Source organism: Mobula hypostoma, chromosome 2 (genome assembly GCF_963921235.1).
Source record: "Mobula hypostoma chromosome 2, sMobHyp1.1, whole genome shotgun sequence".
Lineage (NCBI taxonomy): Eukaryota > Metazoa > Chordata > Chondrichthyes > Myliobatiformes > Myliobatidae > Mobula > Mobula hypostoma.
In genome coordinates, this window is record NC_086098.1 from 243,409,114 (window position 1) to 243,427,545 (window position 18,432).

Here is an 18,432-nt window from a genome sequence, read left to right on the forward strand (position 1 = left end):
ACCACCGCTCCCAGTGTGACTCTCACTCAGTACCACCACATCTCCCAGTGTGACCCTCACTCAGTACCACCACCTCTCCCAGTGTGACCCTCCCTCAGTATCACCACCTCCCATGGTCACTGCTCTCTCCCATTACTTCAATCATTCTGAAATTGTCTTGACCCTGGAGTGTAAGACCAGGCTCAACCCTCTTGATGCAGATGTAACCGAGCCACAGGTCACATCTCAGACCGTACCGATGTGTAGATGGTTGGTGTGAGGTAGCAGAGCAGCCGAATGTCGTCCTCCTGGCACGCCTTCATGTCCATCATGAGACAGGTGTGGAGGTCCCCAAGCTGAGTGGCCTGAGCAAACGACTCGTATAGCCTCATCTTCCCCGCTGCTGCTTTACTGAAAGAAACAGGCACCACAGTAAGGGGCACGTAAGGTGGGCCAAGTTCCTGCACTTCCCTCACTCACCAGCCTCCACCATTGGATCTGGCCCGCTTTCTGCCAGGGGTTAGTCATTCAGAATGTGGACCTGAGCCCACAGCACACGCTGGTATTTATGTATTTAAGATCATTTTATTCCATATCCAAACTTTGGTTGAATGTTGTTTTTTGCTGCATGTCATGGCCTGAACAACACACCACAGCAAATTCTTAATACATGTAAAATTATGGTGCTCAAAGTTAACCTTTGCAGGATAGTGGGTGGGGGGATGTATGTGAGAAGCAGTTTTTTTTTAAAAACACAGAATGGTGGCTGCATGGAACATACTATCGGGGTGATGACAGAACATTTAGGAAACTCTTAGATAGGCATGTGGAAGATAGAAAAATGGAGCGCTATGTGAGAGGGAAGGATTACATTGATCTTAGAGGAGGTTTCAAGGTCTGCACAACATTGAGGGCTGAAGGACCCGTGTACTGTGCTGTAGTGCTCTATGTTCATTACCGGCACCCTCACTGAAAGGCCAATGCTTCGTGACTGGAATGGGAAGAACAACCATTACACAGGGGATGTGAGCTCTCTATGGATGTGCTGGGTCAGTGCAGATGGAACTTTGTGTCTAATCCATGCTGTCTCTCATAGGGACTGCGTAACAGGACCCTGCAGCGAGAGCTTACCCTGCTTAATGCTCACTGTACCTATCCTGCAAGGGTGGTTCATATGGAGCTTATGTTGACATTTAACACATTGACTAAACCACACTGTCCCTGTCCCAGGACTGTGTGATGAGACAGTGCAGGAAGTTCAGTCTGTGACTAACCACACAGTCCCCTTTCTGCGGTTGTGTGACGGGACAGTGAAGGAGCTTCACTCTGTGACCAACCCGCATTAACCCTGTCCTGGGACTATGTGATGGGACAATACAGAGGAGTTTCACTATTCTGTCCCATGATTGTGTGATGGGACAGCGCTGGAGCGTCTCTCTGTGACTAACCCATCCTGTCCCTGTCCAGGACTGTGTGTGATGGGATGGTGCAGAAGAAGCTTCACTCATTCAGGCAGCATCTGTGGATGGACAAGGACGGGCGACGATCCAATTGCCTACTTCCCTTCACAGAAGCTGCCTGACCCACTGAGTTCCTCTAGCAGCTCTTCCGTTCTCCAGAACCCATAGCTCCTCATGCTTCACTCTGTGCCTGCCACATACACAGGCTCTGCTGAAAACATAGAGCAAACTATTCTGCACTGCCAGAGAACCAGGGCTGGGGAAAGTGCAACGCAACACCCTCGTAAAACATCTTCAGAAATGTTAACTTCGAGGTTTAGCTTGTTTTTGGAAACAGGGGTATTCTATCTCAATAGCCTCCAACTTGATGGCATTGAACATTGATTTCTTCAACTTCCAGTAATTTCTCCACCTCCCCTTCTCTCCGTTTCCATTTCCCACTCTGGCTCCTCTCTTACTCTTTTTCTCTTCTTCATCTGCCTATCACATCCCTTCGGTGCCTCTTCTCCTTCCCTTTCTTCCATGGTCCACTCTCCTCTCCTGTCAGATTCTGTCTTCTTCAGCCCTTTAGCTTTCCACCCATCACATCCCAGCTTCTGATTTCATCCCCCACCCCCAACCATTCACCTTCCCCCCTCACCTGGTCTCACCTATCACCTGCCAGCTTGTACTCCTTCCCCTCCTCCCATCATCTTAATCTGGCATGTGTTGCTCTGGATTCCAGCATTTGCAGAATTACTTGTGTTAACCAACTCTTACCTGGCTCGTAGGTAGTAGAGGAGGTGGTAACCGATCTTTGGCTGCTTCTGATATAATTCGGACAGGAGCTCCAGGAGCAATGAGAAGCTGCTGTTATCCTCCTGCATTTGGCACAGATTCCTACGTAGCAACACACAGAATTAACTGCAGCTCCCACACGGGAACAAAATCCAGCAAAACCCTGGCCTCTATGCCCCAGAAGGGACAAAGGTCAGAGTCAAAGTCAAATTAATTATCAAAGTACATGCAATATATCCCTTGAGATCTTGCAGGCACTTACAGGAAAGAAATATAATAGAATTAATGAAAAGCTCTACATAAACAAAGACTGACCAACAACTAAAGTGCAAAAGACAAATTAGTTACATAGATAGATAATACAAAGAAAATGAGTTGCAGAGTCCTTGAAACTGCAGGTTGTGGAATCAGTTCAGAGTTGTGGTGAGTAAGGTTATCCTCGCCATTTCCGAAGCCTGATGGCTGCAGGGTACTATCTGTATCTGAACCTGGTTGGGTGGGACCCAAGGCTCCAGTACCTCTTGCCCGATGGTATTAGCAAGACGAGAGCATGGCCCAGAAGGTGGAGAGTCCTTGATGATGATGCTGCATTATTGCGACAGCGCTCCACGTAAATGTGGAGAGGTGTAAGGGCGTTGAGGTGTATTAAGACTTCTTCATCACCGCAGGGTTCAAATCCTGAAAATCCCTGACCAGCACAGAGGGAGTCTATGACCCACACAATCAAGCTGCCTAAGACGACAGCTTGCCACCATCCAAGCGTAAACAATACAATCGCATGCACATCTACCCGAGGATAAAATTGGACCCTGCACTCAGGCTCATTCTACCTGAAGGGATGAAGGAGCATTGGGTGTCCCTTGGGAAATTGCAATAGTGAGTACTTGCTTTGGAATCCTGGGAGGACAGGGAAGTGAGGAGGAAGTGATAAGGAGCACAGGGCAAAGAAAGTGATGGCTGGCTTTCATTTTGCGGTGTATTTCCAGATTGTCAAGAGTTCAGTCAGTGACCTGAACCTACCTGAAGGTTACATAAAGTGGCTTTCCCACAGACTCCTCCAGAGACCTGCAACATAAACCATTAAAACGTCACATACATCAATCAACAGCCAATAAATACAGCAAAACAGCCTTTGATGGAGATTTAATGGAGTGTAACCAAACACGGTTCGACAGCAAACCACAGGAGCAGACACTACACAAGGTCACCAAGAAAAAAAGTGAAAACAAGACTGAGTTTGAAGAGCACACTTGATAGACTGACGGGCAGAGAAAGGTTACACGGTCGACTGTAGAGCTTAGGTAACGGATGGCACAGCCATCTTAAAATTAGGGCAATTGCTTTACAGTACCATTCGGGGTTTGATTCCCATCGTTGTCTGCAAGGAGTTCTCCCTGTGGGTTTCCTCCAGGTGCTCTGGTTTCCTCCCACATTCCAAAGATGTTTGGTTAAAGTTAGAGTTAGTAAATTGTGGGCATGCCATGTTTGTGTGAAGTATGGAGACTGTCCCCAACACAATCCCCAAACTGCGTTGGTCGTTGACACAAACGATGCATTTCACTGTACATTTTGTGTACTTGTGACAAATAAAGCTAATATTTTTTAATCTACCCATGTACCTGTCCAAGAACTTTTAAAATTTGTCCATTTGGGTTTGCAGCTGTCATGCATCCTAACTTTTAGGGAGCAGCATTCTTCTCAAAGTTCAAAGTAAATTTATTATTGAAGAACCTAAAGTAGTGCTAGAAAGTTTATGAACCCTGTAGAATTTTCTCTATTTCTGCATAAATATGACCTAAAACGTGATCAGGTCTTCACACAAGTCCTAAAACCAGATAAAGAGAACCCAATTAAATAAATAAGGCAAAAACATTATACTTGTTCATTTATTTATTGAGAAAAGTGATTCAATATTACATGTATTTGTTGGAAAAAATATGAACCTTTGCTTTCAGCAACCGGTGTCATCCCCTTGTACAGCGATAACTTCAACCAAACGCTTCTGGTAACTGTTGATCAGTTCTGTACATTGGCTTAGAGGAATTTTAGGCCATTCCTCCTTACAAAACTGATTCAGCTCTGGGGAGTTATTGGGCTTCTTTGCATGAGATGCTTGCTTCAGGTCCTTCCACAACATTTCTATAGGATTAAGGTCAGCACTTTGACTCAACCATTCCAAAACACAAATTTTCTTCTTTTTAAATCATTCTGTTGTTGATTTACTTTGGTCTTCCAGATCATTGTCTTGTTGCATCACCCAGCTTCTATTAAGCTTCAGGTATCGGACTGCTACCCCGACATTCCCCTGTAAAAGATCTTGATACAATCTTGAATTCATTGTTCCCTCAATGATTGCAAGCTGACCAGGCTCTGAGGCAGCAAAGCATCCCAAATCACGATGCTCCTTCCACCGTGCTTCACAGTTGGGATGAGGTTTTGGTGTTGGTGTGCACTGGCCTTTTTCCTCCAAACGTAGCAATGTGCATTTCTGCCAAAAAGTTCAACTTTTGTTTCATCTGTCCATAGAACATTGCCCCAGGAGCATTGCGGAACATCCAGGTGGTCTTTTGCAAACCTGAGACGAGCAGCCAGCACTGGTTTTTTTTTTGGAGAGCAGTGGTTTCCTCCGTGGTGTCCTTCCAGGAACACCATTCTTGTTCAGTGTTCTTCTTGCATATTAACAGAGACTTCAGCAAGTTCTACAGATTTCTGCAGGTCTTTCGCTGTTACCCTTGGGTTCTTTTTCACCTCCTTCACCAGTGCATATTTCGCTCTTGGTGTGATCTTTGCAGGATGCCCACTCCTAGGGAGAGTAGCAACAGTACTGCATTTCCTCCATTTGTAGACAATTTCTCTTACTGTGGACTGATAAACACTCAGGTCTTTAGAAATGCTTTTCTAGCCTTTTCCAGCTTCATGCATCTCTGCAATTCTTCTAAGGAAAGTTGTTCTGATTGAGGTGTGGTGCACATAAACAGATCTTTCTTGAGAAGAGCAGGCTCTGTCAGTAACCTGACTTCGTCTTTTTTATAGGGCAGGGCGCCTCTGTAACCTCCAATCCCATCTCAATGATTGGAACATCTGACGCCAATAGCCTTTGTAGAAGGCATTACCCCAGAGGTTCATATACTTTTTCCAACAAATGCATGTAAAATTGAATCATTTTTCTCAATAAATAAATGAACAAGTATAACGTTTTAGTGTTATTATTTAATTGGTTTCTCTTTATCTAGTTTTTGGACTTGCGTGAAGATATGATCACATTTTAGGTCATGTTTATGCAGAAATAGAGAAAATTCTACAGGGTTCACAAGCTTTCTAGTACCACCATAGACAACCTTGAGATTTGTTTTCTTGTGGGCATTCACAGGAAAAACAAAGGAGGACAAAGAATCAATAAAAACAGATGAGAATTGAAAAAGGGGCAGTGTAGTGGTTAGCGTAACACTATACAGCGCCAGTGAGCTGGGTTCAATTCCTGCTGTTGTCTGTAAGGATTTTGTATGTTCTCCCCAGGATTATGTAGGATTCCTCTAGGTCAGGGGTCCCCAACATTTTTTGCACCGCGGACCGGTTTAACATTGACAATATTCTGACGGACCAGCCGACCGGGGGGTGTTCAAGTAGGGTTAAACTCACCTCAACATGTCTTTTACAAAAGTAGCAGTCAAATCCCGGGACACTTCACCCCAGGAAAGACTACCATGACCACGAAGCCTTGCGCAGGTACCTGTGTGCACATGCACGCACGTGCTGATTTTTTCCCCATAAATTGGTTTTGCCTTCATCTTCCCAACTATACTGTACATAAATTATTTCTACTTTATATAGGCTGTGTATTTATCATATCATTCCTGCTTTTACTATACGTTAGTTATTTAAGGTTTTATGTGTTATTTGGTTTGATTTGTTAGGTTATTTTTTGGGTCTGGGAACGCTCAAAAATTTTTCCCATAATGGTAATTGCTTCTTTGCTTCACACCATTTCGGCACGAAAGGTTTCATAGGAACGCTCTACCTTAGCGGGGGAAATACGGGACAAGGACGGTCCCGTATGGGACAAACCAATTTAGCCCAATATACGGGATGTCCCGGCAAATACGGGACAGTTGGCAACCCTATGTTCAAGTTCAACAGTGCGTGACAGGGAATGAGGAAGGGTGCAGCTGACTCATATCGTTTCCTCACGGCCCGGTAGCACATGCTTTGCGGCACGGTGGTTGGAGACCGCTGCTCTAGGTGCTTTGGTTTCCTCCCACATTCCAAAGATATACAGGTTAGTAGGCTAATTGGTCACATGGGTGTAATTGGGTGGCTTGGGCTTATTGGGACCATGCTGTTTCCGTAAATAAAATAAAAACTACACACAAACAATTACAGAAATGTTTCAAGTTTACACAGAGTCCAACGTGGACCCTGTTGAATTGCTTCAGTCTCCATTGCTACTGGGCGAGAGCCTCTGATAATTAATGACACACTTGCACTAATTTAATAACCAACCAACAATCCTGTATTTAATCCTGGCAGTGAAACTACATTGGATAATAGCACCTGAGCCCCAGACTCAGCAGCAGCATCTACAGATAATTAAGAAACAATTACCCAGTTGAAATAAATCACCTCACACTGTGAGCCATTTTATGTTTGAAAGTATTGAGGACTGTGGGTGTGTGGTACACCAAGTCCCAGTGAGATGATCATGAACCAACTGCAGCTCTACCAAGAATGCTGCAAATAACAGACTGCAGACTTTGGACAGACACTTCTGTGAGTCGTAAAGTCGTGAGTTCGAGTCCCACACTCAGCACAGAATTAAACACCTTGGCCAATACTCAGCAGGGTCAGGCAGCATCTATGGAAAGGGATGAAGAGTCAACGTTTTGGGCCTTTCATCAGGAAGGGATTCCTCTCCATTGATGCTGCCTGACCTGCTGGGTTTCCCCTAGCGTTTTGTGTGTATGTTATTCTGGATATCCAACATCTGCAGAATCTCTTGTGTTTAGGTTAATACAGTGACAGTCACTGGCCGTGAGGAAGTACCAAAGTATGCAGTGGGGGGCTGGTGAGGAAGCCCAACGACACGTGAACGGGGCTACACTAATAAGAGAGCATCAAGCTGTCAGGGGTGCCGTGGTAGCGTAGTGGTTAGCATGATGCTATTACAGCTCGGGGCATCCGAGTTTGGAGTCCAATCCTGGCATCCTCTACATCCTCCCCATGAAATGCATGGGTTTTCTCCTGGTGCTCTGGTTTCCTCCCACAGTCCAAAGATGTACCAGTTAGTAAATTAATTGGTCGTTGTAAATTCTCTCGCGATTAGATTGGGACAGATAGATAAATAAATAAAACAGCACAGAGGGGAGTTTCTGGTAGGGAAGGTGGTAGTAAAAGGACAGTAAGCTGGAGACTGAGGGGAACAGGAAGAGAGATAATTAAATTAAAAATAACTTGCTCCCTTTGACTCTCTATTCACCTTTAGCTGGGAAGGAATTGGAGTGGAGGGCGGGGTGGGGGTGGGGGAGAAAAGGAGGGCAGTTTGTAACCTTTCCTCCTGCCCCAATCTCCTGCCACTTTTTTTTTAAACCTGTGGAGCTAAGGCGAGTTTGAGAGCCCTTGGCAGGCTGTAATGTGAAACAGTACACCGCTTGCCCAGCACAGGGCTTTTGGCAGGTTCCAGATTATCACATAGCCCCACCGAAAGCTCAATGTGAAGAAATGGTCCATAATTCATTCTGTATTGACTTCAGATAAGCATGGAGTGCAGATGTTGCTGAGGTTGAGAGGGTTGAGGGCTTGAAATCCCCAAAAGGCAACCAACATGTCCAACCATGTCCCAGTCTAACTGTGTTGATGTCAAGGCCAAGAAAGCTCACCAGCAACTCTAATTTCTCAGGAGGCAAAAGAAATTTGGTATGTCCCCGTTAATCCTTAGTCACTTTAAATGACGCTGCACAGAAAGCATCCTAGTTGGATAACTTGGCATGGCAACTGCTCTGCCTGTGACTGCGAGAAACAGCAGAGAGTTGTTGACACAAATCAGCACATCACAGAAACCAGCCTCCACTCTATGGACTCTTTTATCTTCTGCCCAATTTTGTATCCTCTGTCCTCCGATAATTATCAGAGGGAATGTTCAGGGTGGGTGGGGGTCTTTGTCTCTACTACTTACTGCCTCAGTAAAGCAGCCAGCAGAATGAAAGCCTGGAAACACTTACCACCAGGCTCAAGACCAGCTTTTACCAAACTGTTATAAGTCTATTGGACAGTCCTACCCTATGATAAGATGGACCCCTGACCTCATAATTTATCTCTTTAGGATCCTGCACTTTGCTTACCTGCACTGCACTTTCTCTATAGCTGTTACACTTTATTCTGCACTGTTGTTTTCAAAGGATTCAAAGTACATTTATCATCAAAGTATGTATAAATACTTTATACTGTCTGCTTACAGGCAGCTACAAAACAAGAAAACTGAAAGAACCCAACTGAAAAACGACCCGGTGTGCAGAGAAAGAAAAACCACAAATCCTGATCAAGCCTCAATGCACTGTGTAATGTTTGAAGTGTATAAATACTTTATACTTTATTGTCGCCAAACAATTGATACTAGAGCATACAATCATCACAGCGATATTTGATTCTGCTCTTTGTGCTCCCTGGAGTACAAATCGATGGTAAATATTAAAAATTTAAATTATAAATCATAAACAGAAAATAGAAGAGGGAAAGTAAGGTAGTGCAAAAAAACTGAGAGGCAGGTCCAGATATTTGGAGGGTACGGCCCAGATCCGGGTCAGGATCCTTTCAGCAGTCTTATCACAGTTGGAAAGAAGCTGTTCCCAAATCTGGCCGTACGAATCTTCAAGCTCCTGAGCCTTTATGCAAAATGAGTTTTTCCAGTGTATCATGGTACACGAGACAATAACAAACCAATTCCAATTCCTTCCCCACCACCTAGTCCTGTCCTGATCTTTGCCCAATCTTCCCTTGCTTTGAACTAGTTGATATTAATGTGCAAACACAAACCCACACACACACATAAAATAAAAATATTTCCAAGTCAAAACTTACTCCTCCGTGATCTCCTCAGGTAGAACTTCTCCCCTGAAGTGTCCCTTGAACAATTCGACTAAGCAAGAAGCCAATGTCACCATGAGTTCTGTATCAAAATCGTCCTTCCAGAGAGAAGAAACAACAAATTATAAGACAGCCACTGACAGGAATGTTTCCACGTGTCGGGGAGCTACTGTGCATTCTGGAACTGCAGACTTAGTCACCCCAAGATTCAAAGCATTTACCATCTAGCCCACCTAAATCAATGCAACACACAACCTGCGGGACGAACTCAGAGGGTTAAGCGGCATCTGCAGTGCAGTGGATGGGGGCAAGACGAAAGTGGAGGGGATGAATTGTCAACATTTCATTTTGAAACCCTGCCTCAAATACCTCCGCTCCTTTTCCCCACCACAGATGCTGCTCAACCTGCCGAGTCCCTCCAGCAGATTTCTATTTTTGCTCCAGATTACTGCACCTGCAGACTCTCTTGTTTAGAACGAGGCTTACTTCCAGCACCATAGGTTGCTGTGTTTCCTAATGTACTGTGGCTCCCAGTGTGACGACTGCTCGGTTCTCCTGCTCTGGCCTCGACTCTCAGTGGAGCTGCTCGTCCCTTTTGACGCAGCGTTCTCCAGTCAATCAACCCGCCCCAGTGCCAATACTCATGAACCCCTGAACACTCCTGTCTCCTGGCAGGTGGCCATGCACAAAATTTCCTCCCTAAACCTTTCTGTGGCCTGAATCACTTCTTAAACACAAGGCACTACTCAAAACCTGCCTCATTTGTCCTGACGACTTCTGGACTGGCTGACACAGCTCCACTCCCGCAGAGTTTCCCCTCAAAATCTTAAAGTAAATTCATTATCAAAGTACGTATATGCTACCATGTACTAAGTACCTTGAAATTCATTTTTTTTTTCTGCAGGCATTTGCAGGAGAAAGAAATACAATAGAATTTTACGAAAAACCATACCTGTAAATAAAGAAAGACCAACAAACAACCAACATGCAAATGAAGATGAGCTGAAAATAAAAATAATACTGGGAACATGAGTTGTAAAGAGTCCCTGAAAGTGAACCTGTAGGCCACAAAAGCAGTTTAGACTAGAGGTGATTGAAGTCATCCATGTCGGTTCAGAACCATGATGGTTGTAGGGTAATAACTGTTCCTGAACCTGGTGGTGTGGGACCGAAAGCTTCTGTACTTCCTGCCTGATGGTAGCAGCGAGAAGAGGTTACGGCCTGGATGGAGTCTTTGAAAATGGATGCTTTCTTGTGGCAGTGCTCCATGTAAATGTACTCAGTGGAGGGGAGGGCCTCTTTAGCATTGGAGCTGGTTGCCTCCCCCTCTCCCCCTTGTGTAATTTATTTAACCATTCCTGATTTCAAACACTGCTCTCTGAAATCTATTGAGAATTTGGAGAAGCTTTGGTGGAGAGCCAGCATGGACAAGATAGGCTCAACAGTCTCCTTATGTGCTACAACAGTCTATGATTCCATGACATTCCTCTTAACCCTGGAAGGTATAGCCAACTTCACTTACTCACCCTCAGTAGAGAGAGGGACGAGAGGAGTTTAGTTTCAGTCACCTTGCTACAGAAAAGAGCTTATTAAATTAGAAAGAGTGCAATGAAGATTTGTAAGAATGTTGGCAGGACTTGAGGAACTGAATGATGTCTGATAGAGGTGCACAAGATTATAAGGGGCCTAGACAGGGTGAATGCAGTCTTTTTGCAGCACTGCAAAATCAAGAACTAGAAGGCACAGATTTAGGATAAGGGACAAAGATTTAATAAAAACTTGAGGGGCAACCTTTGAAGAAAAAACACAAAGAGTGCTATCTATATGGAATGAGTGCCAGTGTGAGTGGTTACGACAGATACAATAACAAAATTTAAAAGATAGTTGGGCAGGTACATGGTTTAGAAAGTTATGGGCCAATGAGACTAGCTTAGATAATGCATCTTGGTCAGCATGGACCAGATGGGTCATACTCAATGCTTCTATAAGTCTAGCGAGCTGCAGTGATATCAGGATTACAAGAGGGTACTTGGAATGCTTACCTCCAGTATCATGTCCACAATTTCCTGCATTATTTCACACTGAATCTCCGTGTCACTGAAAGGGAGTGAGGAAACAGAACAAATCAGAGAGAGTGCAAGCAAACTGGAGCAGGAGGTGATCACTCAAGGACACTATTCAATATCATCATGGCTGCTCTGCCCTAGGCCTCGGATAACGTTACAGCACAGGTCGGTCTATCTCATTCATGCCGACTGCGATGCCCACCTACTTCAATGCCACTTGTCTGTGTATGGTCCACATCCCTCAACACTTTCCCCATCCGAGTACCTTTGAAACATTATTTCAGTACCTGCTTCTAGCACCTCTGGCAGCTCATCAGGGGGTATAGGAGCCCTAAGACCCACACGTTAGGAACAGCTTCTTCCCGTGTTCAGATTTCTGAACAGCACATAAACCCTACCTCATTATTTTGCTCTTGGATAGAGAGGAGCAAACTTTAAGCAGTGTCAGAGTTCTGTGCTATAGGGAAATGTGGTATTTCCAATTTTTTTTCAGTACTTATCTACTTTTTATATTTCTTATTGTAACTTAATAAGGCAAATTTGAAATAAAACAACAAATTTCATGGCAACTGTTAGTAATAATAAACCTGATTCACATTATTTCAGATAACCACCACCCTTTATGTAAAATTATATTAAGTAAGTTTCTTTTTACACTACTTATTTTGTAATTTATACTACTTTTATCTTTTTTGTATTGTACTGCCACAAAACAACAAATTTTACCTCATAAATCAGTGATAATAAAACTGTGATTCTTTTGTTACGTCTGTGTTGCAACAGAAGGCTATTTTTTTACAACCATAAGACAAAGCAGCAGAATCGGGCCATTTGGCCCATCAAGTCTGCTCTGTCATTCGTTCATGGTTGATTTATTATCCCTCTCAACCTCATTCTCCTGCCTTCTCCCTGTAACTTTTGAAATCCTTAATAATTAAGAAACTATCAACCTGCGGTTTAAATATACCCAATCACTTGGCCTCCACAGTTAGAATCAGGTTTAATATCAGCGGCGTAAGTTGTGAAATTTGTTAACTTGATGGCAGGTGAGTACAATGCAATACATAATATGAAAAAAATACTGCAATTTATTTACTAAAGTATATATGTATATTAAATAGTTAAATTAAAAATAGAGCAGAAACAGAAATAATATTAAAAAAAAGTGAGGTAGTGTTCATGGGTTCAATGTCCATTTAGGAATTGGATGGCAGAGGGGAAGAAAGTGTTCCTGGATCATTGAGTGTGTGCATCAGGCTTCTGCATCTCCTTCCTGATGGTAGCAGTGAGAACAGGGCATGTCCTGGGTGATGGGATTCTTAGTAATGGACGCCGCCTTTCTAAGGCACCGCTCCTTGAAGAGGTCTTGGATACTGCAGAGGCTCGTACCCAATTTTACAACTTTCTGTAGTTTCTTTCAATCTTGTGCAGTAGCCCCCCCGCCCCCAGCCCCCATACTAGACAGTGATACACCCTGTCAGGATGCTCTCCACGGTACATCTATGGAAGTTTTCAAGTGTTTTAGGTGACAAACCAAATCTCCTCAAACTCATAATGAAATATAGCACGGAGTTCCTCCAGCATTTGGTGTGTGTTGCACTGATATGTTGGGACCAGGTTAGATCCTCAGGGATCTTGACACCCAAGAACTTGAAGCTGCTCATTCTCCGCATTTGCAGCAATAAGCTCCACAGATTCACCAACCTCTGACTAAAGAGATTCCTCCCCATCTCTGTTCCAAAGGGACGTCCTTGTATTCTGAGGATGTGCTCTCTGGTCCTAGACTCTCCTACTTTCATGGCATTTATACGTTGTGTTTGGCTATGACAATGAACTTGAACAGTCCTCTATCTTTCAAAACACCTACATAGATTCTCTTTAGGTAACCCAAACGATATACCCTCACAATTACAGAATTCTAGGGATTCCCTACCATGTTTCATGGGAGTCTGAGAAATCAGGGTAGAAAACAGCTTGTTCTCCCAGAGAAGAACTCGCTGACTACTGAACTCCCTGCCACCACCCAGGTCTCATCATATATGAAGTGTTATACTGTTTATTTCTTAAACTTGTTTCATAAATGCACCTTATTATTTGTTAATTTATTTGTGGTAATATTGCTTTATGTGTTATGTGTGAGTTATTTGTACTGTGCTGTGCACCTTGGTCTGGAGAACCATTTTGTGGTCTACATGAATATGGCTGAATGACAATAAACCCGAACTATTATCAAAGGTGTGGATCCCAGTCCGCATGTCCAAACTCTGTGCTTGGCTCCCAATTCTCAGCTGCTCAGCTAAACTCGACATTTTGAACTCAATGTGCACAATTCAGCCAATCCATCCAGTCTGCTGGCATCATTGTGGGGGCCACTTATAAGCATTATTAGAACATAACTCTCAGGAGGGATTTTTTTTTTAAAATAAAGAGATCAGCACCAGCCAGCTCTGTGAGTAAAGTTCAGCACCTCCAGGATAAGTCCAGGGCACGTCATGACCTACCCATCGTGTCCATGCACCATTATCTGTCTGCACTGCACTTTCCAGCTCCACCATGCAGATCCCAAACCTGGCAGCAAAAGGAGGAGGGCTGGGCATTGGGCTAGCAACCCCATCCAGTAAAATTCCAGAGCTACAGAAACACCAACAGGAGCTACAAAGACCTCATGCATGGGACAGGAAAAGAAGACTGGCCCAGGACATTTACCAGGAGCGTTGCATACAAAGGGGCATTGTTGAGGATTCCTACCACCAAACCAATATTCTCTCTGATCCACTACCATCAGGAATAAGTTACAGGAGCAGCAGGACTAGGACAGCTTCTTCCCCCAGACTGAGACTACTGAATATCCTGCCCCCACCGAGATCGGGTCACCAGGACAGCAGAGCTGTTTACTGTTTACCTGTGTCGTGCACTCCACGTGCATTTTGAATTACAAGTTATTTATGGTAACATTTTGTTTTATGCCGCGTGTGCGATATATTTTCTGTGGGTGCACTGTGGTCCAGAAAAACACCTGATTCATTTAGTTATATGTAAGTAAATAAATAAACTTGAACCTGAGAGGATTCTGGCGAGCTGCAATTGGCGGCCAATGCCCCAGTTGGGATAATGGGCTTACGTAACTATACTTTCTCTGTAACTGTAACAAATCAGTCTGCATTGCTATTGCTTTCCCTTGTATATCTCCATGTACCAATGTGATTAAACAATCTGTATGGATGGCATTCAAAACAAAGATTTTCACTGTACTCCAATACATGCGACAATAATAAACCAATTTACCAATTAATGGTGACATGCTAATGCAGCTAGTAGCAAAGGTACCTCAGCTCCCACAGTTCACTGTGTGGAGTTTGCACAGGCTCCCTGTGACCAAGTCACTCTCCCCACCTTCCCAAGATGAGCCACAAGGGTTAGTAGGTTAATTGGTTACACAGGTGTAATTGGACAGTGTGGGATCACTTGTAACAATGCTGTCCCTCTCAATAAAGAGGAAAATAAAGAAAGAAATGTTAATTGGCTGCTATATGTTGACCAGAGTGTGTGAGTGAATGGATGGGAACGTGGGGAAATGAAGTTATGTGGAAAATCAGCAGGGAGAAGGGGATTGCTCTGTGAGCTGGCACAGACTTAAAGGGCTGAATGGTCTCATCCACAGTGGCGTAGCAGTTAGCATGACACTACTACAGGTCAGGCCATCAGAGTTCAGAGTTCAGTTCTGGTGCTGTCGGCAAGGAGTGAGGGTTGCCTCTGGTTTCGTCCCACAATGCAAAGACATTATGGTCAGTAGATTAATTGGTCATTGTAAATTGTCCTGTGATTAGGCTAGAGTTACACAGGTGCATTGCTGGTTGGTGTGGCTCGTTGGGTCAGAGGAGCCTGTATCTCCAAACAAACGAATAAATAAGCAGAAATCAAGTAGCCTTGACTGGTAACACACATCAAAGTTGCTGGTGAACACAGCAGGCCAGGTAGCATCTCTAGGAAGAGGTACAGTCGACGTTTCGGGCCGAGACCCTTCGTCAGTCCTGACAAAGGGTCTCGGCCCGAAACGTCGACTGTACCTCTTCCTAAAGATGCTGCCTGGCCTGCTGCGTTCACCAGCAACTTTTATGTGTGTTGCTTGAAATTCTAGCATCTGCAGATTTCCTCGTGTTAGCCTTGACTGGTAACCTGTCCACAACCTAAGTAAGACATCGACTAGTCCACCCCATCTATGCCATCTGCAAAACGTACTGCAGCAATCTGCCAGGACTTGGTTGTCAGTGGCTCCCATACTCACAACCTCTTCCACAGGAGGACATGAGCAATGTCACCTCTTAGGGTTGCCTCTCCAAGATGCACACCAACCTGACTCTGGAATACAGAGCTGTCCTTTCCTCATCACAGAGTCTAAGAGGGAACCTGACATCATCTGGACTGCACTAGATCAGAATGGTGGCCATACAACAACCCCTCAAGCACAATCTCACAATTATCTTGGCCTCTGTGGACCACATAGGAAAAAGTGGACTAGAAACTAACTAAGTTTAGATATCGTGTGAAAACACACGGAAACCCTGGAATCAAGGGGTTCACAGAGGCAGACTTGGGAATCCTATATGTTTTCTCAAAGTTACAGGCTTGCACCCAACCATTAGATCTGGTGCATTTAAAATAGAATAACAAATACCCAGGAGGAGTTACAGGCTTAAGGCTACTGGGCGGTTTAAATCTCGAAAAGCATAGGCTGAATTCGAATTGAGGGGTTTGAAAGGTTTATTTAAAGAACACATACCCTGTAGTGAGTCACAGGCTGGATTTTAATTGAGGGGTTCAAAGATTAGAATTATTCAACACAAGAAGGTTGAAGCATTGAAATCTGTTGTTTTGTGTCAACAACCAACACAGTCTAAATATGTGCTGGGGGCAGCCCACAAGGGTCATCATGCTTCTGGCCAATGTAGCATGCCCACAACTTACTAACCCCGACTACTTTGGAATGTGGGAGGAAACCGGAGCATCTGGAGGAAACCCACGCGATCACGAGGAGATAGGTACAAACTCCCCACAGACAACAGCAGAATTGAAGCCTGATCACTGTAGCTGTAAAGCATTGCGCTACCGTGCCCCAGCTATAGAGGTTTATACCTAGAACAATATCTACCTATTAATGGGTTCCAGGTTGGATACGCCACGGTAACGTAACAGCACAACGCTATTACAGCTCACGGCGTACCGGAGATTGGAGTTCAATTCCGACACTGATCCGTAATGAGTCTCTGTACATCCTCCTTGTGTGATGCACAAGTTTTCCCCAGGTGCTCTGGTTTCCTCCCACAGTCCAAACATGTACCGGTTGGGCTAATTGGACATTGTAAATTGTTCTGTGATTAGGTTAGGGTTAACCGGGATTGTGGCAGTGGTTCAAAGGGCCAGGATAGCTGACTGTACGCTGTATTGTTAAGTAAATACACAAACAAACAGATCGGATTGAGGGTTTCACAAGGTTTATATATAGAACAACACATACCCTGCAGTGAGTTATAGGCTGCAAACTAATCGAGGGATTCATCAGGTTTACGTCTAGAATAACAAATACCCAGTAGTGAGTCACAAGCTGGAATTGAATCAATGGATTTGCAGAGTTTATATCTAGAATAACAGATTCTCTGTAGTGAGTTACAGGCTATAAACTAATTGAGGGGTTCATCAGGTTTATGTCTAGAATAACAAATACCCAGCAGTGAGTTACAAGCTGGAAATGAATCAATGAATTTGCAGAGTTTATATCTAGAATAACAGATTCTCTGTAGTGAATTATACGCTGTAAACTAATCTAGGGGTTCAACCTTTCAAACTGCAGTCATCTCAGTCACATAAAACGTGAAGGTGAAAACAAATCTCCCCCGGATTAGCCCCCGAAGTTGATATTTCAAACCTCGAACCCTGGCCAAAGCTCTCCCTCCAAGACCAAGGAACATGGAGGGCACAGAAAGAATCTTTGCCTATTACTAAATCGTTCTATCTCAACTCAGACGTCTGGAACTGCTACCAAGACCAGCAACCCTCACTTAAACCCCTCTCCACCTCGCCCTGCCCCAGACAAGATATTAAGAATCTGCAGGGGCGGGGGGGTGGGGGGGCACTCTTTCACAGTACAGCACAGGAGAAAAGGTGACCAATGGTAAAGTGCTTACGTGCGATAGTTGTCGTTATCGTCCTCTCTGTAGGGATGAGGTGGGCAGGTTTGGTGGGTGACAGGAAGCAAAAAAAGGTTAGTCACCATTGAGTCAATTCAATTGCAACATTTTCAGTCACAATTATCTGCTCCCTGACTTTTCAGACCTGTGTTACTGGGACCCCACATTTCATGAGTGTCCTGGCCAAACTGGAGCCTACAAAGGAAGTGGGTGCACACATCCCAGAACTGGCTGTTAGCTTGGCACCCTCCTGGAGAGTGGCCAATGCAATATCCAGCTATGGATGGCTCTCCCCGTTACTCGCCCACCTGCATCCTGCAACTGCTGAAACCCAAACCAGTCTCCGTATCAGCACAGCAACTCAAGCACTTATTCAAGGCAGAGAGTCGTGGGCCAAATCCTACTGCGCGGGACTGAGCACAACAGCTAGGTTGATTCTCCTAGTGTTCTGCTCACAGAAATCAGTACCTGGCCCTATTGTCTCATGACCAGAACTTGGTGAGGGCCCCGCTGTCCCCGAGCACCAAGGCACGGCAAGGGCCCTGATGTGGGAGGGGAAGCGGGGGGGTGGGGGGGGGAAGGAGAAGGATTGTGGTTGTGATATATTCTCTTTTTCTACCAAACGTAATCAACTTCAGCACATTTATTTCACCAAGAAAAGATGCACAAGGTGCCGTAATTTGTCAGGTTGACTGTCCCAGGGAAGGTCACCATGTGGAACACAAACCATCGCAGCTACATGGGGTCAAACAGGAAGGCTAAATGATTGATGAAATTAATAAGCAACACAAACGTGACAGGAGCTGTGGGATCAGGCAGGAAAGGGGACAGCAGTGAACTAAGCTGAGCCAGACAGAACCCCCCGCTCAGGATCTGGAACTACACCAT

At 44.5% G+C, this 18,432-nt stretch overlaps 1 protein-coding gene across 2 annotated transcripts in view; it reads right to left on the reverse strand.

Moving 5' to 3' along the window:
• The window catches only part of ints3 (integrator complex subunit 3), a 157,003-nt gene that overhangs the window by 44,754 nt on the left and 93,817 nt on the right, over nt 1–18,432 (reverse strand). The window contains exons 17-22 of one of the 2 annotated variants that reach the window (XM_063041860.1): nt 17,542–17,568; nt 11,336–11,390; nt 9,288–9,391; nt 3,237–3,281; nt 2,199–2,318; nt 237–390 (exon numbers count right to left, since the gene is read on the reverse strand). In XM_063041860.1, coding sequence (XP_062897930.1) covers nt 237–390; nt 2,199–2,318; nt 3,237–3,281; nt 9,288–9,391; nt 11,336–11,390; nt 17,542–17,568 — 505 coding nt within the window. The remainder of the gene's footprint in view (nt 1–236; nt 391–2,198; nt 2,319–3,236; nt 3,282–9,287; nt 9,392–11,335; nt 11,391–17,541; nt 17,569–18,432) is intronic. The other variant, XM_063041861.1, reaches the window with a different exon arrangement.